The sequence below is a fragment of the Lepidochelys kempii genome, chromosome 14 (genome assembly GCF_965140285.1).
Source record: "Lepidochelys kempii isolate rLepKem1 chromosome 14, rLepKem1.hap1, whole genome shotgun sequence".
NCBI lineage: Eukaryota > Metazoa > Chordata > Testudines > Cheloniidae > Lepidochelys > Lepidochelys kempii.
Window position 1 is genome coordinate 9,241,027 of NC_136393.1, and position 27,650 is coordinate 9,268,676.

The 27,650-nt window shown below is 39.4% G+C and overlaps 1 protein-coding gene across 5 annotated transcripts in view; it reads right to left on the reverse strand.

Moving 5' to 3' along the window:
* Window positions 1-16,559: 16,559 nt before the first annotated feature.
* Window positions 16,560-27,650, reverse strand: part of RHOT1 (ras homolog family member T1) — a 44,922-nt gene continuing 33,831 nt past the window's right edge. For 3 of the 5 annotated variants that reach the window (XM_073310576.2, XM_073310575.2, XM_073310579.2), the window contains 2 exons: window positions 26,210-26,332; window positions 16,560-17,700 (listed from right to left, as the gene is read on the reverse strand). In XM_073310576.2, coding sequence (XP_073166677.1) covers window positions 17,583-17,700; window positions 26,210-26,332 — 241 coding nt within the window. In that variant the 3' untranslated portion in view covers window positions 16,560-17,582. Of the gene's footprint in view, window positions 17,701-19,218; window positions 19,363-26,209; window positions 26,333-27,650 lie in introns of all 5 variants that reach the window. The other 2 variants (XM_073310580.2, XM_073310577.2) reach the window with 2 other exon arrangements.

Consider the following 27,650-nt stretch of genomic DNA (forward strand, 5'->3'; position numbering starts at 1 on the left):
CTATTATTGCATCAAGGTTGCAGTGGAAAGTAGTTTCAGGGAAACTGAGGTCTTGAAACCACACTGCCCTCTAGTGGCAGCAAAGTCTCATTATATAAATGAATAAGCAAAGCTCTTCAGTGACGCAGCTTCCTATTGCTACTGCTTGAAAGATAAAAAGGCTAATCTTAGCTACAGAATCGCTCCAGCACAACAAAGATCAGAATCTGGCCCTTGGAATCCATATGCCATGTTCAAGGCAGCCTTCCTCTTTACACAAGGCTCACACACTTTCAGGAACACGGACACACTTTTCTGGGCTGCTAAAATTAGGTTTTTAGCAGATCCCATAAATGCAGTGTTTAGCATCTCTGCTACAAGTTCTCACCCTTCAGTTCTCTTGAATGGGGGTGGGGAGGGGGAGGAGCAGGGGCAGGCTGGGGCCAGGTCACTCACTGATGCCTGTGCCAGGCCCCTCGCTAACCCCTCAAAGCCGCCCTGGACCACACATCCCCCAGAGCGCAGGCCTCCCAAAGCACCGGGCCTGGGGTGGTTGCCCCGGTCCATCCTATGGATGGGATAGCTCTGCATGGACCCCGCATCACCTCAAAGCGCGGGGCCCAGGGCAGTTGCCACAATCTGTCCTATGGACGGGACGACTCTGCTTGGACCCGTTCTGGGCACCACTAAAAATTATACAAACCTGGCGCCCCTGGCTGCACCAGCCTTGTACCTGGCACAGTTTACTCCATGCAGGCTCAGCTGCACTGGCCTGTTTGTTTCAGGGAGGGTGGCGTCAAAGCCAAGGCCCTGCCCCTTCCCTGCCTGTCTGCCCAGCAGGGCAAGTAGCAACCCTGTGGTGGCTGCTTTCCCCATCACACACAGAGCAGCAATGTGGATAGGAGGGAAGCAAAGAGGCACCTCACACTTCCATCACTCCCTGCCTGAGCAGGGAAGGCAGCTGAGGACTGAGCCCTAAATGAGTGATTTAAAATATTATTTAGGCTCAAGTCTTTCCCACCAGCATCTTTTCCTCCTGCCCACGCTCCATCCTGCACAGTGGCCAAGTACCATTTCACCAGTCATCCAGCCCCTGATGATCTATTGAGCCTTGCCTTCAGGTACCTGGACATGGGCCTTACAAACAATCAGATGCATGCATCTGAACAGCTTTGCAGAACCTGTACTGAACCTAAATCAATGTTTAACTGGGAATCATTTGCAAAACTATGCTTCATCATATCCTGAAGGTGAGGTGCTTTCTACACATCACACAAAAAAGGGGAATCTACATCACTACGTAGCCTGAGAGCAGAACAGAAGGGTTATAATACACGCAGAACACAGAAGATAAATTAGAACAATGACATTTCAACCCCAAGGTCTTTGCCAGGAAGGATTTGTAAGGGAAATTAATAGACTGCAGAAGTCACACTGCTCCTTTCTCCTTGGATATTTGCCATTTTTAAATAAGATTTTCCCCCCAAACACTCAAAAAGAACAGGCCATTCGCAACAACCAATGTGAGCGGCCTGAAAATAAACTTCCTTTGCACCTGGATCAGACAGACCCACTTGCTAGCTGGTCTTGAACTACCTGATCAGACCCAGGTTCAGGATGTCACCACACCTAAAGCATGGGAGTAACAGCTTAAAAACACCGGTTGCAGGAAGTTTACAGGACTCAGGCCACAGAAGGTAAATAGTTTTTCATCTCACCTTCACTATTTTTTGCGTTTAACCATTGTTCATATGGTGCTTTGAAGATCCTCCACTGGTGTAAATTGTCATAGGTCCATTAACTGAAGTAAAGGAGGTTTGTCAGTTTACACCAATGGAGGAGGTCAGTGGAGCGACGCCTATTTACGCTAGCTGAGGATGTAGCCCATATCTTGCCATATTAATACCCAGCGCTACATAGTTTGAAAGAACATCCAAGTGAACTTGAAGGCTGCTATAGCCAATGCATGAAGTTCTGTTTGTCCATCTTAGCAATGTGTTTATTTGTAATTACCTGGCTACTTTCAGTTGCTTCCATCACCAAGTATAATTTTCCTCACAAGTAGCAATGAGTCATTGCTGGCAACTTGTTCCCATCTGCAGGAGCTGGGAGCAGGTCAGATATTTCAAGAAGCTATTTTCACACGTTACCATGGAAATAAATGCACATTATCTTTTAATGCTTGAAAAACAAAAATTCAGTACAAAGCATATTTAATTAATCAAAAAAAAATATTAACCCAAACAGGGAAAAGTTTGTAAAAGCAACAATGGTCCCAGATTGGAAACCTGAGAGGAAAAGCAAAGGAAACCCCATCTATCCAGCTTTTCCTAAAGAGGACTTTTGTCTTAAACATTTTCAGGGATGGATGGGAGCAGTTCACTTAAAATTAATAGACTTTTCTTTCTTAGCAGCCAGTGGTTCCTTCTGAAGAGCTCAGGGCATGAATTCATCCTCTGCTGGGGCAGCGCTGTTGACAGCAAGACATGGCTCACTCTGTGTGTTCTACACAACAGACGTAGTGCAACCAGCTGCTCCATGCTGCTCATTAGCATCTCCACCAATTTCCCCTAATGAAAACCATAATACAATCGAATCAGAGGCAGTTTCCATGCCTGCAAACTCTCCAGACTGTATTGTACAAACTTAACTCAGACTTTGCAGCAACAGCTGGGAGAACATGGGTGTCTAGCTCCCATCTTCACAGGGCTCTCTGTGGCTGTACCCCAGTGCCTATGTACCCAAATGATATAGCAGCTGAGAAATTACAGAGCTGCAAAAAGTGTTGGGTCCCTATTGATTCAAACAATGGGTTCCAACCTTCCAAGACCAGCTGGATGGAGCGAGGAGCTCTTCACCTTGCTGTTCTTCCTTTATGGTGCAATTTGAAACTCAGATAGCCACTTCTTCAGCTGTGTTCAAAAGTATTCTCATCGCCCCTTCTTCCAACTGGCCAGGGGCTTGGCAGAAACTGATGCCTCCACAGCCAGCAGAGCAGAGCCGTGCCGATGCTTCACCAGCCATCCAGGATATCCTATTGAATAGAGAGGTCTGGTGCACTCCATTCCGCTGTGGGCAGGCAGAGCCTGCCATGTTCTCTATGGCAGTCTGGACTGGCACCCTATAGCAAGACCTCACAGCATGCTTGTGGCTTCCTAGTGCAGGAGGCTGAAAATCCAGCAGCAGCTCCAAGTACACGTAAAAGTTGAGGTTTATGCAGAGTTTAATAGGTCACTAAATAATTGCAGTCGTCCAGGTTCCCATTTTATGTTTATATTCATTTTAACCCAAGCCTCTGCCTACATTCTCAGTTGTTGGCATGCCACAGCTTTCTGCATCAACAGTACATAACTCCTCTGTACAAGCTGCAGGGGGAAATCTGGAAGCTTTGGGAGTGAAATAGGGCACAGATATGGCTCTAGCAGCCAGGAAGTTGAGAGAGGCAATCTGGGATAAACTTGTTAGCTACATATTTGGAGTAAGATGATCAGCAATGAAATAATAAACTTCTTGATTAAACTTCCATCATTTGGTTTCAGAGTTGATGCCCTGCTGAGGTGAACAAGGCAGTTCATACTCAGTTATTGTTTCAGGCTGTCTGCTGACTCAGGGAGACCACAATGTATCAGTTTATATTAAGATAGTCTTCACAACCATAAGGACTAGAGACTTAGATTCTGAAGCACAAATCCACAGCAGGGGTAGATTCCGTGGCAAATTCTATGGCCACCCAATGGCGGAGTACTGGAGTCCTGATTAAAAAAGCTCAGACACCAGTAAAAATGGTTCTTACCACCTTCCTATTACGATAAACACAGAATGATTTTCTTCAGCTACTTGAGCTATGCGTTGTTCACTCACCAATATCATTACTAGCCTCAATTTCCTTTCTCCTGAAACTTGGAATTTTATGGGTCAGACCAGTGGTCAACCTAGCTCAGTATCTTGTCTTCCAACAGTGTCCAGTGCCAGATGTTTCAGAGGGAGTGAACAGAACAGGGCAATTTATTAAGTGATCCATCTCCTGTGCTCCGGTCCTAGCTTCTGGCAGTCAGAGGTTTAGTGACTCCCAAAGCACGGAGTTGCGTCCCTGACCATCTTGCTTAACAGCCACTGATGGACCTATCCTCCATGAACTTATCTAATTCTTTTTTAATCTCTTTATACTTTTGGTTCTCACAACATCCCCATAAATAACAGAGGCCTCATCTTAATTAGAGTCATGATCTGTAACGTAAGTGAAAAAGAAATAAATAGCAGCACCGTTAACAACAACACTGCGGGTGGTGTTCTACTGAATTCTAAATGGTTTAGTCTCTTGTCAGTGCACAATGTAATGATTCTGTAAGACTTAATCACCAACTATGGCAACAAGACACAGCTTAGTGTTTCAGATGTTTGTGCTCATGTTGTATATGCTTCAGGGAGTTTTATGGGGCCAAAGACCTTGTCTTCTTACTAGAGTTCCACTTCCTGGATGGTGGGGAAATAATGTGTTTTGTCACTCCTGTAACTGGCTACCTTAAGTAAAAAATTTTACAGATGGGGAACTGAGGCACAGAGAGGCTAAGCAACTAACCCAAGGCCACACAGACAGTCTGTGGCAGAGCAGGGAAATAAACCTGGTGTCGAGTCCCAGGCTAGCACTCTCGCCATTGCACAATTTTTCCTTTCTAATATTAGGAGATATCTGGTTCCTTATTTGGGGGGCTTTTACTCCATACCTCCTTCCTTTCCCACTTTCTACTCTTATCACTTGAGCTAAAGAAGAACCACTGTTAAGTACAAAGCTGTAATATTTATAGGGCTTATAAGCCTGTGTGGATCTCTAGCCACTAGAACAGTCTGGCAAAATCACCATAAAAACCCACCAGCATGGTCAAAAGATCTGCCCACCCACCTTTACAGTGATGACGGGATTGGGGTTGACAGTGGTGGTAGTGATATTTTAATCAGCCTCCATAAAAATACCCATCCAGGGTGAGCAAGCACATAGTATTTTTGCAAACCTGCACACGAGGGTGACCTGATCATCAGCACTCGAGTAGCTTTGATGCTGAGTAGATGGAAGAGGTACCCACACACACAGTCACGGGTTGTCTAGGGAATGACTCCCATTAACACTGAGAAAGGAAGTTGTACAAGTGCCGCAAGAGGAGAGATGCCCTCCATTCCTGGAATAGTAAATTGAGTCCCCAGCAATGGCAGGCCATGTAGGAAGACTACAATAAGCGGAGGGAGATAGAGGCATTCCTACCACCTTCCTCTTAATCCTTCGGAATCCGTTTAAATTGCCAAGTAAGCCAATATCATCAGAAAAAATGGATCAATGGCAGAATCAGTCCACCACCATGGTTACCTCCTATTTTAACTACTAGATGGCAAATAGTTATGGAGTCCAGAAGGAACAACATGACCTTCTCCAGCCGAATTCTTCCAGACAGACTGGAAAGATTTCATCGAGCACAGGCGTTGGGAGGTTTAGTTGGGACCATTTGAGTGCCTGAGGTCATAATCTATGCCTGAGGGATGAGATAAAGCACCCGCCTTCGTTCTTTTCTACACTTATCATTGTTACTCACCCAAACCTACTCTCCATACAGATGCTTCAGGAGCCAGCTCATCAGCCCAGTGAGTTACAACGGCTGATTGCATGGGGGAAATTTAGATCCCAAGCCACTAGGCTGGGAGCAGAGTGGAGGAAGTGCTCTCAGTCCCTGGGAGCAGGAAGTTGGTACCTTGCTTTGATCCAACAGGGGTTGTGGTGCTGGAGGGATCCAGAAGCAGTGTAGCCTTGCTCTTCTACTCAACAGGAAGATCGCAGTGATGCAGAGACTGTCCTGATCCCGAACCCGAACCCAAACCCTGCCCCTTAACACTCCCTACCTTTGGGAAAGTTTGAAAGCATGTTAGAAATTAGCAGTTGGCTCCTGCCTCTATAAGGAGCCCCTCCAAAACCCCCTAACTTTGGAAAGTTTAGATCCAGATCTGCACTTTGTAGTACCATGGTAATTGTTGAGAATTGAGAAAATGTATATAGCTCACCACATTTCCCACAGTGACAGCTTTAATATCACCACTGTACTCACCTATCTCATCACTAGGCTTGTCTTCCATGGTCTCCACTTTCAGGGTTTCATAAATAGTTGACTCTCTGTCTTCATTAAAATCTTGATTCAAAAGAAGAGAAACAAAAGATAAGTATCAGGTGGACTTTTGTTAATGAACTAATTATTGATTTGTTTGTGTTTCTGAACCAATGGTTCCAATATATGGTCTAAAACTTAGAACAAATGACAGAGTCAGGAGACTTGGGTTCCATGCCCAGTTTGCTGCTGAATCATCTGTAATCTTGGGCAAATCACAACTGCTCTAAGCCTCCCTTCCGCAAAATGGGTAGAATAACATTTACCTTCTTCAGAACATTAATAAAATGCTTTGAGATCTCTGGATGAACGGTGCTTGAGAAATGGAAGTATATCATTGTGAATGGGAGTCACAACCGTAACTGTTTGACATGATGCAATGACAATGATGTTTTAGAGCCAGACTGCTAATGACTGCTGTGAAATAGCAGGACCCCCTGTGTCCCCCAAGCCTTCAGAGACCTCCCTCAGTGTCAGTGGGGTAAGTTACTCAGAGAAGTGTTTGTACATAACAAAAAGCAGAAAATCCTCACTGGAAGCCCTTTGCCTTTTAAGGAAATCACTCATATTTGAAACAAAGTTCAAAACTCAAATTAAATACGGAAACTCACTAGCGGTATGAAAATCAGTGGTTTTCTTGGTCTCCTCTGATATTAAGAGATCAGTGGCCCTGGATGTGCAGCTAAAGGCCTCCTTGACATAAAGTACAGTGTTGTAATGATTTTCTTCCTTATGGTCTCTAACAACTTGAGCTTTTTCCATCAAGCTAGGAACATCATGCCTAACAAAACAACAAACAAAATGTAAGAACATCCATACTGGATCAGACCAAAGGTCCACCTAGCCCAGTATCCTGTCTTCCAACAGTGGCCAATGCCAGGTGCCCCAGAGGGAATGAACAGGTAATCATCAAGTGATCCGTTCCCTGTCTCTCATTCCCAGCTACTGGCAAAGAGAGGCTAGGAACACCATCCCTGCCCATCCTGGCTAATAGCCATTGAAGGACATTTCCTCCATGAATTTATCTAGTTCTTTTTTGAATCCTGTTATAGTCTTGGCCTTCACAATATCCTCTGGCAAGGAGTTCCACAGGTTGACTGGGTGTTATGTGAAGAAAACAAACCTGACATAACAATTTCGAGTATCCATCAGTCACTGAGGCATATGCTTTCTGGCTTTCACATACTAAAGACATTTCCTGTACATTTTGGTGATGCGAGTGTGCTAACAAATGCTGTAAAAAGTCAATGATTGGGACACAATTTTCTGCTCCAGTCAGGATCACCAATTCAGTAGCTCTATACAACTTTGAGGAATTATTTTTTACATCCTGGAGGGAGGAGGAAGACATCTCATCACTACTGAGGTAAGATGGCGGCTGGGTGTGTGGGGTGGGGGGGGGAGGGAAGAGGGTGAATATTGTCCAACTAGATAGACAAATTTCCATAAAGGTACCAAAATCAGAAACTTCCCTCTTAACTTTCCATAATAACCAAGAAATCAAAGGTATGTTCAGGCACTAAATCATGAACTAACACAAGTTTCACAGCATCCTTAACAGCTGGTACATAGGAAGACAAAATTCCCCTTGCTGAGGAAGAGGAAGCAAGTGACTTAAATAACCGAGGCAGGGCTGAAGCTTTCCTAGATCCCCTAGACCTTCTTGCCCAAAGGCTCTAGTTCTTGTCAAGCTTGGAATCGCACTCCCTCTAGGAAGATCACCACAGGCAACTACACAACATTAAATTTACAGCACAAGTTTTACCACATGCAGGCTGACTGTTCTCTGCCAGGCCCTGGCAGCTGCATCGATTTCCATAAGACTTCGATCCAGGCAGTACGTAAATCAGCAGATTCTGCAGACTGATCAAAAAAGTAGTACAATCATTAGGGACATTGGAACAAAAGGACATACATTTTATTGATGCATGTTAATTTCACAAAGCCTATTGTAACCATTTCCTCTCTGCCTCCCCGTTTCCAGGGCTGTATCTTTTTTTCTTACTTGTGATCTTTTGCTTTACATTGAGGCTAGGGATGAAAGCTGGACATTCCAAGAAATTGGATAGCAAACTATGAGCCTGATTCAAAGCCCAGTGAAGTCAATGGAAAGATTCTAACTACAAAGGTCTTGGCCATAGTCGAGCAATCTTATATCTGTGAGCGTACTGGATAAAATCATTGGATAATGTTATAACAGAGCAACATGGCTTGAGACTGGAAAGAGCTGGGGCAGCCCTGGCTCCACTGTGAGTTAGGGAATACACTTTGGTTACCATGTCACTACAAAACTCACCGAACCTCCTAAGTGCCAGGTATTTGACATTCTGTTCTTACCAGGAATTTCTTCTTTCCGTTTGCCATTGTGATCTCGAAAGGATAATCAGCTTTCACAGCTTGTGCCTCGCGTACCGACTGCACCTAAAAAGCATTTCTATAAAGAATCCTCCACAGGTATGTGCAACCTCTAAGATTTGCTATTAGCACTTTTTAAAAAGTTTTTTAAAACGTTCTATAATCCTGATGGATGAAAAAATTTAAAACACGTTGGGCCAATTTTTCCAGCAAGTATAAATCGGCATAGCTCCACTGACAGTTGAGTACCAGGCCCAGTGTTACTTGGCCTCTTTGGTTATGCCAAGTTGAACATAAGACCCGCCATACTGCGTCAGACCAATGGTCCAGCTAGCCCAGTATCCTATCTTCCGACAGTAGCAATTGCCAGAACAGGGCAATTATCGAGTGATCCATCCTGTTGTCTAATCCCAGATTCGGGCAGGCAGAGGCTTCCGGACCATCTTGGTTAATCACCATTGATGGACCTATCTTTCATGAACTTGTCTAATTCTTTTTTGAACCCAGTTATACTTTTGGCTTTCACAACATCCCCTGGCAATGAGTTCCACAGGTTAAGTTTAAAATCCGTGAAGAAATACTTCTTTATGTTTGTTTTAAATCTGCTCCCTATTCATTTCATTGGGTGCCCCCTAGTCCTTGTGTTATGTGAAGAGGTAAATAACACTGCCTAATTCACTTTTTCCACGCCATTCATGATTTTATAGACCTCTATCACATCCCTCTTTAGTTGTTTCTTGTCTAAGATGAATTGTGCCAATCTTTTTAATCTCTCCTCCTATAGAAGTTGTTCCAGCCCCTTTGACAATGTTTGTTGCCATTCTCTGTACTTTTTCCAATTCTAACACATCTTTTTTGAGATGGGACAACCAGAACTGCATACAGCATCCAAGGTATGGGTGTACCATGGATTTATATAGTGGCATTATATTTTCTGTCTTATTATGTATCCCTTTCCTAATTTTTCTTGACATTGTCAGCTTTTTTGACTGCTGCTGTGCACTGAGCAGATGTTTTCAGAGAACTATCCATGCTGGCTCTAGAACAGCAGTTCTGAAACTTTAGCAACCCGAGGACCCCCATTTTGATTTAAAAATTTTCATGGACCATCAAGCTGGTTTCTCATTTTTTCCAGGGGTGCTCAATCCCCACTCAGCCCCAGGCCCTGTCCCCATTCCACCCCTTCCCCCATGGCCCCACCCCCACCCCCATCCCACCTCTTCCCACCCTTGCTCCACCCCTACCCCTCCTCTTCCCTGCCTCGTTCTACCCCCTCCCCCAAGCGGTGTGCGGGAGGGATGGGGAGGAGTTGATCAGTGGGGCCAATGGCCCCGGACATGACTCGCGGACCCCCTGGAGCCGGACATGACTCGCAGACTCCTTAGAGTACCTTCGCAGACCCCAGTTTGAGAAACTCTGCTCTAGAATCTTTAGAATCTCAGTATTAGCTATCCTCCAGTCATCTTGTATAGAGGCTGATTTAAGTGATAGGCTATATGCTGGAGTTAGTAGTTCTGCAATTTCATATTTGAGTTCGTTCAGAACTCTTGAGTGAACAACATCTGGCCCTGGTGACTTATTACTGCTTAATTTATCAATTTCTTCCAAAACCTCCTCTAGTGACACCTCAATCTGGGACAGTTCCTCAGATTTGTCACCTAAAAAGGATGGCTCAGATGTGTTAATTTCCCTCTCATCCTCTGAAGACTGATGCAAAGAATTAATTTAGCTTCCCTGCAATAGCTATGTCTTCCTTGAGTGCTCTTTTAGCACCTCGGTTGTCTAATAGCCCCACTGATGGTTTGGCAGACTTCCTGCTTCTGATGAACTTAAAAAATATTTGTGAGTTTGTGTGTCTTTTTCTAGTTGCTCTTCAAAATCTTTTTTGGCCTGCCTAATTATGCTTTTACATTTAACTTGCCAGAGTTTATGCTCCTTTTTATTTTTCTCAGGAGGATTTGATTTCCAATTTTTACAAGATGTCTTTTTGTCTCTAACTGCCTCTTTTACTTTGTTGTTTAGCCATGGTGACGGGTTTTTTTTTGGTCCTCTTACCTTTTTTTTTATTATTATTTGGGATATAACTTTAATATGGTGTTTTTTGAAAGGTTTCCATGCAACTTACAGGCATTTCATTCTTGTGACTATTCCTTTTAATTTCTGTTTAACTAACTTCCTCATTTTGGTGTATTTCCCCTTTTTGAAGTTAAATGATTCCGTGGTGGGTTTCTTTGGTATTTTCCCCCCTACAAGAATATTAAATCTTATTACACTGTGGTTGTTATTACCAAGCGGCTGACCTATATTCACCTCTTGGACCAGATCCTGTGCACCACTTAGGACTAAATCAAGAATTGCCTCTCTCCTTGTGGGTTCCAGAACTGGTTGCTCCAAGTAGTCATTAATGGTATCTAGGAACTTTATCGCTACATCCTGTCCTGAGGTGACCTGTATCAACTCAATACGGGAATAGTTGAAATCCCCCATTATTACTGAGTTGATTTTATACCTCACATGATAATTTTCTTTGCTTCTCTGCAGAACTACTACAGCCCACTAGTTTGTATTTTAAAAGAGAAGTGAAAGGAAGTGCTGCCCTCTGGAATCTCTATCCCTGTCCCAGTGTGCATCAGTCTTAAGACTTTGCAGCGCACCACCCTCAACTTTGGATAACGAGTCAAGTTGAGTCCATCTTACCCTCCTCCTTGTCCAAATTCTTAGTAGGCTTCTCAGAAGTGATAGCTGGTCATTTAGGAATCACACAGCAAGATCTGTTTGCATTCTACTCCCATATGTGTACAAAATAGAAATTATTAATTCTGTGTGGGTCCAATCCTGACAGCTCTTCTGGTGTGGAATTCAGTAGGTGTCGAGGCTTGCAGCACTGGGCCCTGTATTTGGTAGGACTGTAAGGAGGAAGTCCTGAAGTCTCACGTGATACCAACTATCCTTCCAGTCTAGGACGGCTAACTGCAGTTTGCTCTCCGGCTGGCCAAGGCTACTCTTGCATGATCCAGGAGGGTCAATGAAAAGCAAGGTGAGATGCAGTATCTGTAGAGAAGCATGTGCCATCTATAGCACTCTCAGCTCCAGAGTGTTGAACTCTGATTCTCCAAAAGTTACAGAGCCTGACTACTGCCTTTAAACAGGAAATTGGATGCAGAAAATATCACCTTGGTTATAAAGGAAATCCTCAGCCAGCTGATCACAGGAAGATTCCTCTCAGTGCAAATACAAACACAAGAAGCACTTCTGAGAGTCTCTCTAAAACAGCTTGAAATGTGTCTGATCACAGGTTTTACTTACTATGTATATGGAGTAGCATCCAGGGAGGCATAACTGCAAAACACCACCATACCAGTTATCAATAGGAAAAAATATCCAGGCTATCAAAGACGGAGAAAGTAAATCATTTATACACCTACTGCATCTCCACGTTTCTTTGTAAAGAAGTCGAGGGTGGTATTATGAAGTCAAACCCAATACTTTGCCCATGTAAATTTCTATTTAAACAACAAAACAAGTGTTAGAAAAAAAACAAGATGTAAATCAGTGGTGTTGATTCTCTCATGTATTGCAGACTTTGCCACCAACTCACTATGCGACTGTGGGCACTCCGGGCCTTAGTTTTCCCAGCTGTAAAATGGGTGGTATGACGCTTACTGTGTAAAGTGCCTTTAGATTTACAGATGAAAGTAATTGTAGAAGTGCAAAAGTAGTTATTACATATAGATACATGCACACACATGCCATTCTCTTAGAAGCCACATGTTTACGGGAGTTAAGTTCCCAACTCCCATTGACATTTAATAGAAGTTGGGTGCAGAACTCTCACAGTCCCTTTGGTAGCCCCAGCCTACATTCCTTTACATATAGTTTAAGGTCTTGCCTTATTAAAACTGAATGGACCATGTTGGTAGCAAACTGAGAAGGGCTTTTGTAAAGGAAGTGAATGAAAATGGAACTATACAAACTTCCCCAAAAATGTATGTGACTTATTTAACAAAGATACAAACCAGTTAAATATGTTGTTTTGGCTAAACCTACAGTGTATGGCACCAGGAAATGAACAGAGACACTGTCCCCAATAAACGTACACGTTTGATTTATGTGGAGACTGGCTGGTCGCTCTGGCTGGGATGAGCCTATGGAGACTTTCCCACCTATAGGTTGCTGCTCTGAATCCTTTTCCATCCAGTTCCTCTCTCAAAAAAAGCCCTGTGTGAGCATTTGTAGAAGGTGCATCATCTTAGATTATTAGTGACCTTCGAAAAATAATTCAAAGAACATTATTTTTCATCTTTCCTACACATTGGCAGACTCCCTCAATGGCAGATTTTTTTTTTTTTGCATACTCCCTTAAAATAGACATCAAAATTAATCCGCTGTCACATACATGGGAACAAGATCTAGTTATGTACAGAACTGCTAGCCTAAATTAGCATGGTGTGGAGTTATATGGCCACCTACAAATAACTGGCCAGATTTTCTGGAGTGCTTAGCACGAAGTAGCTCCCACTGAGACTCATGGGAGCAGAGCACTTTCTAAGACCACTTCATTTAGGTGTCTGAATGGGAACTGTTGGGCACCAAGGTCTTTCGGAAGTCAGACATCTAGAACCTTTTGGGCCATCACTACTCCCCTTTCATCTTCGTCCCATGGAATTCCAGTGAAAAAACAACTTTACACTTGGATATGCTCTAGTAGAAGATCTCAAAGCATTTTACAAAGATGAAGCCTCAGTATCTCAGAGAGAGATATACAGATGGATGAACGAAGAGATTAAGTGTTGCTCATGGTCACTCAAAAAGTCCATGGCCACCAAGGAATAGAACCCAGGGTCCAGGATTCTAGCCACTGAGCCCTATTTCCACTCCCTACCGAGCAAGAAGCATTAGACTAGACACTCCTAAGAGCACATTAATGCTGCTCCATAACTTAAAATGGGTCAAAGATGGATTATACAAAGCACCATCTCCTACGATCTCTGTGCAGAATTGAATATGGACATCTGGGAATGTATTTACAAACTACAAATTGAAACCTATTCCATTTAGCAGCTAGTAGAGAACCTTTACCAGATCTCTTCTGACTTCTTTGGAAGGAGTGGAAGAATGAAAACAAGAGAGACAGCTATGCTACCCTAAAAACCAGAATAAAAACAGCAGGCACTGAATACAAATTAGATGTTGATACAGAATACAGACCCTGATTTATTACATGCTGAAATCCATCCCTATTCAGCAAAGCACTTAAGCATGCGTTTAACTTTCATATATACTTTGTGCACATTACCACTCTGAACATCAGTGGGATTTAAACATCTGCTTAATTGCTTTGAATTGAGGCCATATTCATAAGGCTATCACATATATTCTAAATTGTAGTCAGACAAATCCATGTTCTTTGTTAAATTGAATGAGAATGTAGATAAAAATCTATTCAGTTTCACTTTTTCCGGCTTTCATTATCTCAGCAATCTGTTGGGTTTTTTTAAGTGGTAAAATAAGGAAGCTGTCAGAGCTACACAGAATCTTCCCACTCCTGCTGTGATTAAATCAGCTGGAATAAAAAGGGAAGTTAGAAATGTACACACCAGACTTTGTTCTAGGCATTCTTAGCAACAGTGCAAATATCCACTCCCTTTACAAATATTTTGATGAAATGTCAATCCATTACACTTTGAAGAAATTAAAGCCCATTATCACTATGAAAGCAATATTTTGATGTAAATTGATTTACTGTGTACTAAGTACATTGCTTAAATATTTATACTAAAACTGACTTAAGCAATGACAGCACTTTTACAAGGTGCAGACCTAGCTTCCCATCCTACAAACATTTAAAGAGATGCGTAACTTTAAACAGTAAATGCTTGAAAGAACGGGACAGCAGTAACACTTTCAGATTTAAAAAAAAATTATGTCCTTTGAATTAGCAATAAATACTGAAATATATTCCTTAAATAAATATTGTAATTTTACGTATTTTTGTATTAATATGCAGGCTACACAGTACACAGTAAAAAAGGCAAAAAAAATTGTTTAAAACTGGAGAAGAATCATTTTACTTTTCTACCAAACATTTATAACCAAATGTCAAAACAAGACATTTTTAATCGTTTTATGGTCAATTTTGACATGTCACACAGGCAAAGACATTTCTAACTTCTTATTGTATAATCACAGAAATTAAGAGCCTAAAAACACATTCCCTTTAATTATACATTTAACTTCTTTGTTTTGGACTAGAGACCAAACAGGACTTTAACTAGATTTCTAGTGACTACCTTTCCCATGGAAGATTTTATACTCCAAACCATGCATCTATCCAGAAAGAACACTAACCATTTTATCTTTTATTTTTTTCAAGAAACTTTCAAAAATCAAATCAGCTTCAACAGCCATTGTAATAAAATTCCCCGGGCCAGGAGCTTTTCAGTATTCTGATGTTGAGTAGAGCAGGTGAACTTCCTCATTTATCTTCTCTCTCCACCACTTCTCTTCTCTGGCGAGGTCACAGTGTAGCAGACAGCTATTATGCTTTTAATCAGTTTTATAAGCTTCCCACTTCCTCCCCGACTCTGTTTTGCACATGCCAGTAAACACATGATTTCTCTGCTGCCGCTCATCTGTTAGCAAATTCCAAACTGGCTAAAACTTACCTGCCTTCCACTATTTCATGGGAAAAACTTCTGGTCTATAGCAGTCAGGTTGCTGTCAACTCTTTGATTTGTCTTATCATTCCAGCCCCCAAACTTTTCAATTGGGCTTCCCAAACTGTCTAGAAACATTGTAGCTCTCGCTCCAACAGAGATTTGACTTCTGTCTGCAAGTCAACCCTCAACCCCTTCCTGGGACGACTCCTCATGCTGCTTTCGTTGCTTTTTGTGAACCTTCCAGGTCTTGTTTGACATTACTTTTGTCCATCTTTGATTTCTGCAAGCATCACCATCCCTTGCTCCATTTGGGGTCAACAGGAACACCAGCTTACAATTCCTCTCCTATGAAACTAGATCCCACTGTTACCAGGGTTGCCTCTTTTCTACCCAAGTGGTTAGTCAAGCTTCAGGGCTACTAGGGATGTTCCAGCTGGAAGCAGAAATTGATGGAGTCTAGTATTTTGTTTGATGCAGTCTTGTTTACTTACAAGGAATGTACAAAGTCCTGCTCCTCCAAACACAGGAGGAACCAAAAACAAAAGGAGGAGTTTCTAAGCTTCCAGCACCAAGCTTCTTTAGCCAACAGATCCAAATGTGCTCTCTCCAGCTTTTCACATGGTACTGTGCTCACAGAGGCTATTGCTTGACTTTCTTACTTTTCCTCTGCCTGAGCCTCTCTCTGTGTTCTTGTCTGTACTCAGTTTGTGTCATCTTTTACACATCTAGCCACAGGATCTAATGGAACCTCCTGCCTACCTGGGCTAGTTTCTGAGCAGATTCTATTAGGCCTTCCTTTAGGTGTGGCCTTTAAGTATTTCTTACAACTATCTTAAGCGAAGGGCATGTTCACACATCAGTTTGAACGAGGTTTGAACACAACCCATCACAAAGTTTTACCCAGCTTATAACACAAGGAAATACAATACAAAACGAAAAGCCTGAAAATAACTCTTTTCACTGGGCTCAGCATATTAATGCATCCCTCTAGAACCAGCCAATAGTAGGTCATGCAAAAACCAGCCAGCTATAAACCAGAACTTTTTAATGTAACTTTTGGACAACAATAGGTGTTTATTGCAATTACTCTCCTTAGAGTACATAATCTTGAGAAAAACCTCTTCATTTCCCCATTGGATCAAAATGCATTAGAATATGGTTAGTGATGGAGAAAGTTTGAATTGGCAATGTATTCCCTTGTTTCAGTGGAGCTTGGTACCCAACCCTGTCTTTCTTTGGTGAAAATCAGGAGTAACTCCATTGAAGTCAATGGAGTCACAGTATAAACCAGAAGAATCAATGTATCCAAGCCATTTACATCTTGACAGCTTAAGGGCTGCTACAGTATTCTATGTGATGAAGAGCAGGTTTTTGCCATCAACCATACCTTTAATTAAAAAATAAAGATATCAAGACAAAGCACAGTACACAGTTATTTATTGAAATACTTGAAAAGGCCGCAATGGAAAAAACAGGTTTGTCATGAGGATTTTATATTCATTAGATTAGTTGATCCATTAAAAAAGGTGCTGTCTAAAGGTAATTCTAACCAGGTATATAACCCACTGTGAACCATGCAACTAATACACATTAAAGTAGAGTAAGCACGGTGTACTATTGTAGTTCTACCCCACACACAGCTTTTACAAGAATGATTTATCGTGAGGAATTAAACAGCAACACTTTTTGAATTATAAACATTTATAATATACAAATTGTTTTCCATCTGATCTGAAAGGGCTATAAAACATAGTGGAAAGTGAAGCAACACAGAATTACACAAAGCATATGAAGTCTGTCTGGCAGTTTTTAAAGTTTACTTTTTTCTTTTAAAAGAGGACTCTCAGACAGTTAAACACGTCAGAGGTCATGTAACATACAAAATCGTTAGGCCACATCTGCCACAGTGACTTTTTCCTTAAAATATAGTTCAGTGGGTAAATTGGTTGGCTCTTCAGTTAAAAAAGAAAAAGAAAGCCACATATTCCGCCTTGTATAGCCTGTAGTCCCAAAAATAAACTTCAGATGCATTTGAAATAAATAAGTAATCCATGAACAAGTATGATCGTTGAGTTGAACCTACTCTATTGAAAATGAATTCCAATTATACACTCTCACTATGCTGAAACATCTAAGAACAGTATTTCTAATAACTTTTTGGGAAGCAATGTCTTACTGCCTTAATATATACAGATTATTTACAATATTCCCTTTTAGCCTCACAAATTAGGCCATTTTAGTTGGCTGTTACAATGCAATTTTTTCCACACATTATGCAATACTGTAGTTATAGCTTTCATTTAAAAGAATCTTATGCACGAATTACAAATATTAATAAAGTAACTCTGCATATATAAATATTTCTAGCAGAATTTAAAGCATTCAGAATGTACATAATTTTTTTAAATTTTTATTTGGTAGGAGCCAGGTACTGCTTTTCAGATCATCGCTGCTTTAATAATGCTCTGTACATGGCAAAACCCAAAACTGCAAAGACTGTAGCACCAAAACTTGCTCGAAGCCAAAATGTGGAACTTTTGAGGTCTGCTTGTGTCACATGCCTGCAGTTTAAAAAGATAAAGATAATTAATTTCATGACAGGAATGTCAGGCACTTTGTTATGTCAAATAAAAATCTGCTTTTGGAAAATTATTAATACTTGTCACGCTTAAGCAGCACACCACTAGGGTTACAAAGTTTTAATGAATGCAAGCATTTATACTTCTCTTAAAGGCTTAGGACCTGACGCTGCAGGATCAAGTCATTAGTCAACTGTGAATGGGCGGAGGGCGGAACTGACTTATTTGACAGCAGCAAAAATTACTTCCTAAGGGAAAGCAGCTACAAATAATTAATTGCACATCCAGAGTGAGCAAATATCCCAGCACAGTGAAATACTAGTAAGATAATATTTTTAAAGGCCTCAGTTCACATATTTCTGCTTTTCAGAATTAAACCTTCCAAGCAATGTTGTATTGCCAGTTATTTAAAGTGCTGTCTTGCAAGCAGTTAACTGACAAGTGACAAGTAATACTTCTCCAAAAGCTAGAACCACAACAATGACAATTTGCAAATCCCTCCCCAATATATAATCACAAAAAGAGCAACAGGTAACTGTTCATCACAATACTAAATTGAAAACTGTTAAGAGAATGACATGCTAGTGGAACAGGCAGTGACAGTGACATGAACAGAAAAAAAAAAACAATGTAACAATAGGATGAAAGTGGTTGGATGACATAAAAAGCCACATTATTCATGACAAGATAGATACAGCCAATGAGCCACATCTCCCAGATACCACAAATAAAGTTTGTGAGCATGCTCAGTTAAACACTGCTAGCCATCTTCAAAATAGTCTCAAGTATGACAGCTTACCATAAAGCAGTAGATAAAGCGTTAAAAGTTATTACAGTGACCTTAATTTAAAGCACACCAAGTTTCAAACTGATTGTTATGGAGGTGATTTACAGAACCCACATAATATAGCTGAGTTTATATATCTTATAAATTTGTATAACTATATTGAAAATAATGGGTTATTTGTCTGAAGCTTTACAAGCAGTTACAGCACAAGGAGTATACAGATATTCTGTGCATATACCATGTGCAAAACAGAGTTAGGTGACTATACAATGTGAATTACAGAACTATCATGCTGCTTTATAAAACATGGATTATGTAGTTGTTGTTACCACAACATACAAACCAGTGTAAAATATTGTTTAGCAAACATTTATAGTAATAACATGTCCTGTATATAAACACTTATTGTACATATAAATTTGCGTACTAGGGTATCACACACTGCAGAACAGACACAGGCTCTTCTGTTTATTTCTACTGAAGTGAAATGCAGCATATGAACAACCACTCACATCTGCTCTCCAAATTCCTATTCTTACTCAAAAGTTCCCTGTGAGATTATGATCTTGAAACAGACCAAACTCATGGTTTCTTGCAAGCATTAGTTCCCACAACTAATTTCTAAGAAGTATCTCAGAACTAGATGTCAAGTAGTTTGGTTGTTTTTTTAAAGGCGAAAAATGGCAAGATCACCCCATTTAGGATATCGTTACCTGTCTTCAAGTAAATGTGGATCAAGAGATGACTCCATGAAGATGGAATCTTCTACAGAGCTGACGGCGTGCACCTGATGAATAATACTGCTCTCCTCGTCTGCTAACAGCACGGCACCCAACTCATCTATATGGAGTCTTAACCTTTTTTACACACATGCACAATTTGCAGTTCATAGCATGGTTCAAAACTGGAAGTGACTCAATGTATGCCACACTTACACCTCACACAAGTTATATTCAGCTGCTCATTTGTTTTCATCTAATTCTTTGCTCTTGTGCAGTTGTTAAAAACTTAACATATAAAAATAGGAATTTGTTCAATGGCTAACTAGGTAACTAAATTAAATACAAAAAAAGAGCATGCTTAAAGACCTAGGAGGCTGTAGCATTAACCAACAAGAGCAAGGAATCTGCTATAAAAGCTGGAAACCTATGCTTCTTGACTTTTATTTTACCCCAGGATACTGCAGTACACCTTACACTGTACACTACAAGTATGTCTTCACTACACACATTTAAAAAAGGTATGCTCTTAACTCAGGTTAGCTAACTCAAGCTAAAATAGTAGCAAAGACATAGGAACTCATCTTTTAACTCAGGTTAGCAGCTTGAGTTAAACCTATAAGGGATCCTGGGGTTGAATTCAAATTGCTAACCTGTGTTATTAGCCAAGCTGCTATGTCTTCACTGCTACTTGAACCCAAATTAGTTAACCTAAGTTAAGAACACCTTTCTGTAATGAAAACATACCCTAATTGCAGTACTTCAGCAAAACAGGCTGTGTTAATACAGGAGTATTAGCTCTACTTCTGATGGATTTCCTTTACTATTGTTGGGTCAAGTCTGTACTTTAAGAAAATATAACTTTAAAATGTTTTTGTAGAGTGAATATGTACACTAAAACCTCAGTTTCAAAACTCCTTAAAATATAGAACAGCGTGTGTATATACTGACAAACTCTGAAGGGTGTATATTTTTGATATACTTAACAGCTCAAAAAAAATTTGAAATTGTCTGACAAAATATTTACATATATATTTTAAATGCATCAGTTTAAAAGTGTGACTCTATACTTGTTTAATTTAGATGCATCTCAACTTGTCTACTGAAGCTCCATCTATCGTTCAAGTCAGTATTTACTACTATTTCCAATCTATAGTTTGGCCTTTTACAACATTTCTGCACATGTGAATATTAACAAGCATTACATAAGGAAGTCCTTGAGCATGGCTAAAAGTTATCATGTACCTTTAAAAGCAACTAAGGTAGTCTCATGATCATGCCAAAATCCTATTCCCATGTCAAAGCATCAGAGAATTTAATGACTCACTCACAGCATAGAATTTTTTTCTCCATTTAATCTAAGGCTCAGGGTAAAGCAGCTTTTCCTTTAACTAAATTAACCTGACCAAACTCTAAGGCCCAAGCCCTCATCCACTGAAACCAATAGGAGTCCTTCTATTGACGTCAATGAGCACTGGATCATGCCCTGTACTTTTTGGCAGAAATTCTTCCAAGGGAGTTAGGAGTCCAGAACCAACCAAAATTCGGTGGGACTTGGGTATCCAATTCTTTTGGGCTCCTTTGAAAGTCCCAGCCTTTACTTATAAATGTTTCATAGCAATCGGTGTACACAGCAAATGGAATCTTTCCACAACTCAATGCCATACTCACATCTCTTATTAAAATAACCACAAATAACAAAAAGGGGAAGTTTTCCATGTGGTTCAACTTTAATGTGGTTATACCACATGAAATTTTGTCCCAAACTCTACAGCTTCCATAATAGTATCAAAGAAAGCTTTCACAGTTTAGGAGTTTCTTCTGATCTCAAATACACAGGCAAACTAAATATATTAAAATAATATTTCAAAATTTTAAAATGACGTGTGAGAGATTAGGAATCTGTAATATATGAATGGTATGTCAGAAGCTATTATACTAGTGTCAGGTTAACCAATAATAGATACTTCCACTAACTCCAAATGAGGGAAGAATTTGGTCCCTATCTTAAACAAGTTTCAGAGTAGCAGCCGTGTTAGTCTGTATCCTCAAAAAGAAAAGGAGTACTTGTGGCACCTTAGAGACTAACAAATTTATTTGAGCATAAGCTTTTGTGAGCTACAGCTCACTTCATCGGATGCCACAAGTACTCCTTTTCTTATCTTAAACAAGAAGACAAAGATGATCCTAAATTAGAAATAGAAACTGATGCAGAGTTTTATGAGATTTTGCCCTCTAGTAATAAGATTTAGCTCATCAACTTCCTGTAGTTTATTAAGCTTTCAAAATAAGACTTCTATGTTAGACACATTTGCTCCACATTATATTTAGAAACAGAACCCAGGTTTAAAAATAATTTGGAAAGAAAAAGCACAGAACTTTGCTTCAAATTGCCCTAAAACATTGAGGCAAGTAGCTGTTTTATCACCTGCTATTTTAGTGACATATGTTGCAGTCTAGAACAGTGTTTCTTTTAACAGACTTTAACAACTCACAAGAAGTTAGCATCACACAGTAAGCAAGATATTAACTGAGCATGCCTATTAATTACACCTGGGAACCGGTTGAACTGTCGGCCAACGTAGACAAGCTTTTAAGTCAACATTAGTAGCAGAAGAACCCCAAATTTGGGAAGATAATATTAGTTATAAAAAAATCTCCAAAAATTTCCACATGCTAACTGGCAAAGCATATAAAAAGAGTAGCAGATGAGGTCAACACCACCTTGTCATGACGGAAATGGACCAGCCATATGGATACTTACACCAAATGATAAATAATAAATTAACAAACAGCAAGCAACAGCAGTTTACTTTGACAAACAATATATTTTAGCCACAAGTTGTTAAGCAACTGAATTTAAAATAAAAACACACTAAGTATACATGCAAGTTGCTGCAGCTTTCATTTAAATATTACATTTAGGCACGTAATTTTCTATGTTGTAAACACATTCTGGATATTAGAATTTTTTCCCCATTAGCCATCTAATATATGAAAAGCAACAAGTGCATTTTAGTGCACACACAATGCCTGTGACAATGTAAAAAGCCAGTTCAAGATACCCCATTAGCATCGCTTTGCAAAATTCTGCTTGGCTATAGCCAGTAATGAGTGGTAGGAAATGGTCAATAAAAGAGTATTAATTTTCATCATCATCATCATGGTAGAAGTGAATACCTGTATAATTTGCCTGTATAATTTAACAGATTTTTATGGTGATTTTGGAAGGCTGTAAGAACATATTCCCTAAAAATGTAAGTGCACTACACCATAAAGTCTAAACACTTATACTGGATTCAGGGAACTACTCTTTTCTCTATTACAGTCAGTAAATAATGCTTTTTTCCAGATTGGGTTTCACAGAAGGAGGGTTTTATAGGCAACTGAAACTGTAGGAACAAATCCTAAAACTGTTGAAATAATCATGTTTTTATGTGCAAGGTTTTTTTAAAAAAATATGTTAAATAAAACCCCACTCTTATTTCCACTATTTCAATTTCAGAATCTAAGAATTAAACTTAACCGAAAAAATCTCCCTGATGGAACCATCATTCTCATGCATAAGAATAAATACAAACATCTTGTTTTTAACCATAAACTCAATTGCCAGAGTAAAATGCAGCTATTGTATAAGAGAAACAAGATGAATGAATGATTTAAAACCAACAAAGCAGAAAGAAAAAACAAATCTCATTGAACATTCCAAATAGATGCAGTATAGTAAAACAAACAAACAAACAAAAATGCAAAAACACAACCCCCTCAAGTTGATGGTTAAAAAAGGGTTAGAATTACACAGAAAAACTTTTTTAAAAAGAGGTAAAATAATGTAGTAAAAGGAGAGTGAATGCCAGCCAGACAAATGAAAATGAACACCTAAAGGAAAGAACAAATTAAAAATATAAAAATACAACAACATACGAACAAGTGCTTTCTCTCACGCATGCAATCTGCAGTGTTTAGAATGCAGTGCCATCTTCCTAGTGGAATCTATGAACAAGGATCCTGGGTAGTTCAAACCAACAATCCTGCTCCTCCATAACAGATACATTAAATGGATAAACGTCCCCATTTCTCTCAATCTGTTTTTCTGCTAAACTAGGAAATCCCAAAAGAATCCATAAAGAGGGTCAGACACAAGAGACATTGAATGTAGGTGGATGCATGATATTTCATTTGCACAAAATCACTGCTATTGTGTTAACTGCTGGGTTTGGAATATTAAAAATGATTACAAAATAATATTTTGTCATCATGATTATATATAAACACTAACTAGCAACACCTGCTAACAATAGCAATTAGGCGTTAAATCTAAATGCATTTCAGTTTACAGATTAATCATGCATTCCTCTGCTATCTAGAGGGTTAATATTTCAGGGTGGGAGGGAGATCATGCCATTAGCTTCTCCACTGAGACAGGTCTCCTTGCTTCCTAGTTAAGTAATGTTTTTCCTGACTTTCTGACTTAGCGGTAAGCAGCTGTAGAAGCAAGCAGAGAAAACCATACAAGGCATAACAATTGCATTTTAAAAACTTCTTAATTCAAATGCATTTTCTGTTGAGGTTGTGTTTTATAGACACTAAATCGACATCAAATAATGTTCCCTCATTATCTCTTTCTTTAAATACCTTGTTTCCCCTGTGAAAATGTTCTTTAAATCTACCTATTCTGTTAAACCAGAAAAACACCTCCAGTGGCTCTCCTTGTTAGTCTATAATTAAAGGTTAATCTCTGCTTTCATTTTATGAAACAATATTTATGGGAATGAACAAACATCTTAGTTTCAGAGTAGCAGCCGTGTTAGTCTGTATTCGCAAAAAGAAAAGGAGTACTTGTGGCACCTTAGAGACTAACAAATTTATTTGAGCATAAGCTTTCGTGAGCTACAGCTCACTTCATCGGTTCTATTTTTCTTTAAAATACATTTATTTACATACACACTACTCAGTTCACTCTACTGAAGTGTGGAGAGACTGTGTGAAACTATGTATCCCATGGTCTTTAGGGGTTCGGTAAGCAAATGCTGTGAGAGGAAAAGGAAGAGCTAGAAAGGAGGGGAGCTGGTTAAATAAACATATTGGTGAGCTGGACACCTAGAGTAAAGACAATTCGCTTTAAGTAAATGACCAATACAACAGATCATAGAAAGCAAACTTTTTTCCAACATGGTCAGGGCAGAAGCTCTCCCATGAATTCTCCTCCTCCTCCAAATATGAACCTGTCACAGAGAAGGTGACATATTCTGGTGCTTGTGATTCCCAACCGTACAGTGTCAAGGACTGGGGATGACTGCACTGCAAGACTGGCCAACAGAGGACAGCATGTCAGCCAAAGTCTCCACTATTATCTTGGATCAATCTAGTAAGGGATCTGATGGAGGATTCTCAAATAGGAGAGCAGCAAGGGGAAGAAGCAGCATATAGCTAAGAAACAGGGACAACTATCCATGGCCATTTTGAAAGGGGAATTGGGAATGGATTATGTGACTCCCTCATCCCCTTGGGGCGCTCACAGCCTTCCTACTGAGGAGTTTGAAGAGTTGCTGTTTTCTGAGATTTTCAAGTGTGTTAAATTGGCTGCATGGCTGGGTTTGAATAAATGAGTGGGAACAAGTTTCAAGGGGACTTTATGAGGGACAATTTATGTAGAAAAGATGCAACACGAATGAATAGCGTCAAATGTTTCATTGTCATTTCTAAGTCAACAATCTTGATTTTCTGAGCTAAAAGGTTTCTCTTCTATAAATTCACATTGTACTGTTATTAGTTGTACACTGAACTCGAAAAGATACATTTCACTAAAACTCTCTCCATACTCTCTGCACACAAATCAGAAATACCATCAGAGCCCTTGTATACATACAGCCTGCATATAAAGATGATGCCTACTCTGTTTTATGACTATAATGATCTGAAACTAACAAAAGGTATCACACAAAACATGCAACACAAGACTTTCAGGATATGCAAGAATGCATTCTAATCCTGACCTTCCAAGATGCATATCACAACCATCTGTCACTCCAAGAAAAATATGGAACATGGAGCCACTGCACTACAGAATTATTGTTCGGTTTGAACTCCCATTCATTTGCTGGGCCAAGATGACAGAATTTCAGCTGTTAGTAATTTGTGTGTGTGTCAAAGACAGGGGTTTAACCAACACAGCCTGCAATACAAGTAAGACAAGATGCAGCACTGTTTTCAATTATGAAAAATATTATCAAAAATATTTTAATGTTCATTTATCAATTATTTTTTTCCAAAATACTTGAATGTTTGGGTGGTTAAAAATTTTCTACAGTAGCTAATTTTCTTAAAGTGTATAAGCAGGTTGTGTTTTGTTCAAGAGTAGCTGGCTGTTAAAGCTGCAGATTTCTTCACATCATATCCACTAATCTGTACAAACTGAAGATTAGTAAAATGTGTTTTGTATTAACTCCCACAAGTTAAGTGGTATGAATTGTATTATAAACATAATTACACTGAATAGTACTGCTCTACATAAGCCTTACTTTTGCCTGCAACAATACTTAAATAAAATGGATTTCTAAAATTCATGTCTAAGAAAGATACAGATTTCATTCATACTACACAGGTGTTTTATATATTATTCTAGTACTAAACAGATTTTAAAACATTGTTAATTTTTCATTCTTGACTATCTACCTAAAAAGATAGCAAAATATTGAAGAATTAGACCTATCGCCTAATTGGCTGAGTTGAGCATCAAGTTGGCAATGCTTCAATACATTACCATTAGATTAAGGCCTATAGTTGATAATAGTGATCAACTATACTTTTAAGTTAAAGAGGTCATAAAACTTGACTCATTTTACTGCAAATATTAAGAGAAGCATCTGTCTGGTGGATATGGAGTGAAAATCTGCATCATATAAAGTTACCAATTGCCTTTTTTTTTTTTTTTTTTTTAGTATTTTAAAAGCACGCCTGGTACCTAGTAAATAAAGTTAAGGACCTGTTAAGAACTGCAGTGAAGAGTTTGTTCTTTACAGATTGCAGCAAGTCTGAGTTGAGGAAGTTCTGACAGATGCAAAATGTACACCTGTTGCAGGCGCACATACAGCGTAATCGGGCATGGCTGCAAAAACACACAGAAGGACACAAGTTGAGATCTTGCTCATTAAATCAGGCACACATTAGGGCTGTGCCAAAACCAAGAGATTTAGGAATAAATTAGTTATATTTGAAAGAGGAAAAGAAAGGTCAGCCGGGGAGGCAAGGGTAGACTAAAGCTGTGCAGAATTCCAGGGCTAGATGTTTTACGTCTAGATGACACACTGGCAAACGCCTCCTCCTACACAGATAAAAACTGGAAAACACAAACATTAATAAAAATGTTTGTTATATCTGTCTTCAGGAACAAAGTATCATAAAGGTTGAGTGGAATGTGTCTGCACAGCAATAGATAACACCCTCTTCTCAATCAAAGGAAAGGAAAATTGAAGAAGCCACATTTTCTATCACTCAGTAACAGAACACATTTTACTTTATAAAGTGACACAAATAACCAATTTTTCCATTCCCCTTCCCTCCCCCACAAACTAATATACACATGCTTGAAAACCAGGGAGGAATAAGGGATATTTCTAAGACAAACGAATACTCAGTGCCACACACAGTTTTAAATGTCCTAATATTCCAGCACTACCGAATAAACCAAAAGTAAAAAACAAAACAGAAACCTTACTGCTCTAATTCAAGAGATCCCATTTTTTAAAATCTAGATTTCTGGCTGAAGATGACATTACTTCTCTTTAATTTAAAGCCAGTGCCAGCTGTCATACTAGAATCCATCTGTTATTTAATAATGTATATCTAGTTCACCACAATACATAAAGCTCCACCTACCAACTAAAGAGGGATGTAAAGTATGGTTAGCAACAGAGTGAGATGCTTAGTGAGAAGCAATGTCATTTTAAATATATTAAATCTGAAGTCTGACAAATATATATATATTTGGGCACCATATAAAATATGTAATAGCTAATAGATTTGTGAAACTAAGTCACAAACATTATTAATTACATGTCCTACATAGGCATTATTAACCAATGAAACCTCAGTGCATTTCTAGGGAATTATTGTACACTAAGTAATGTTATGAATCATAACTGTTTATGGATCTGAATTGCAATAATTGTCAGGTAAGTCAATTTTATTTGTTTATGACTATGACTTGAAAATATTACCAAGCAGTACTGAGTCATTCATCTTAATGGTTTCTTTCATTGCTTTAAACAACAAATAGGGCATACTGTGAATGTGTAATTCGGTGAATATTTAAGATACATTTCTATATACCTAAAATAATTGCTACAAATATGCTATGATTTTACCATTTTAGTAGAACATGGATTGTATCTTATTGCTAAGTGTTATATAATGTGAACAACGTT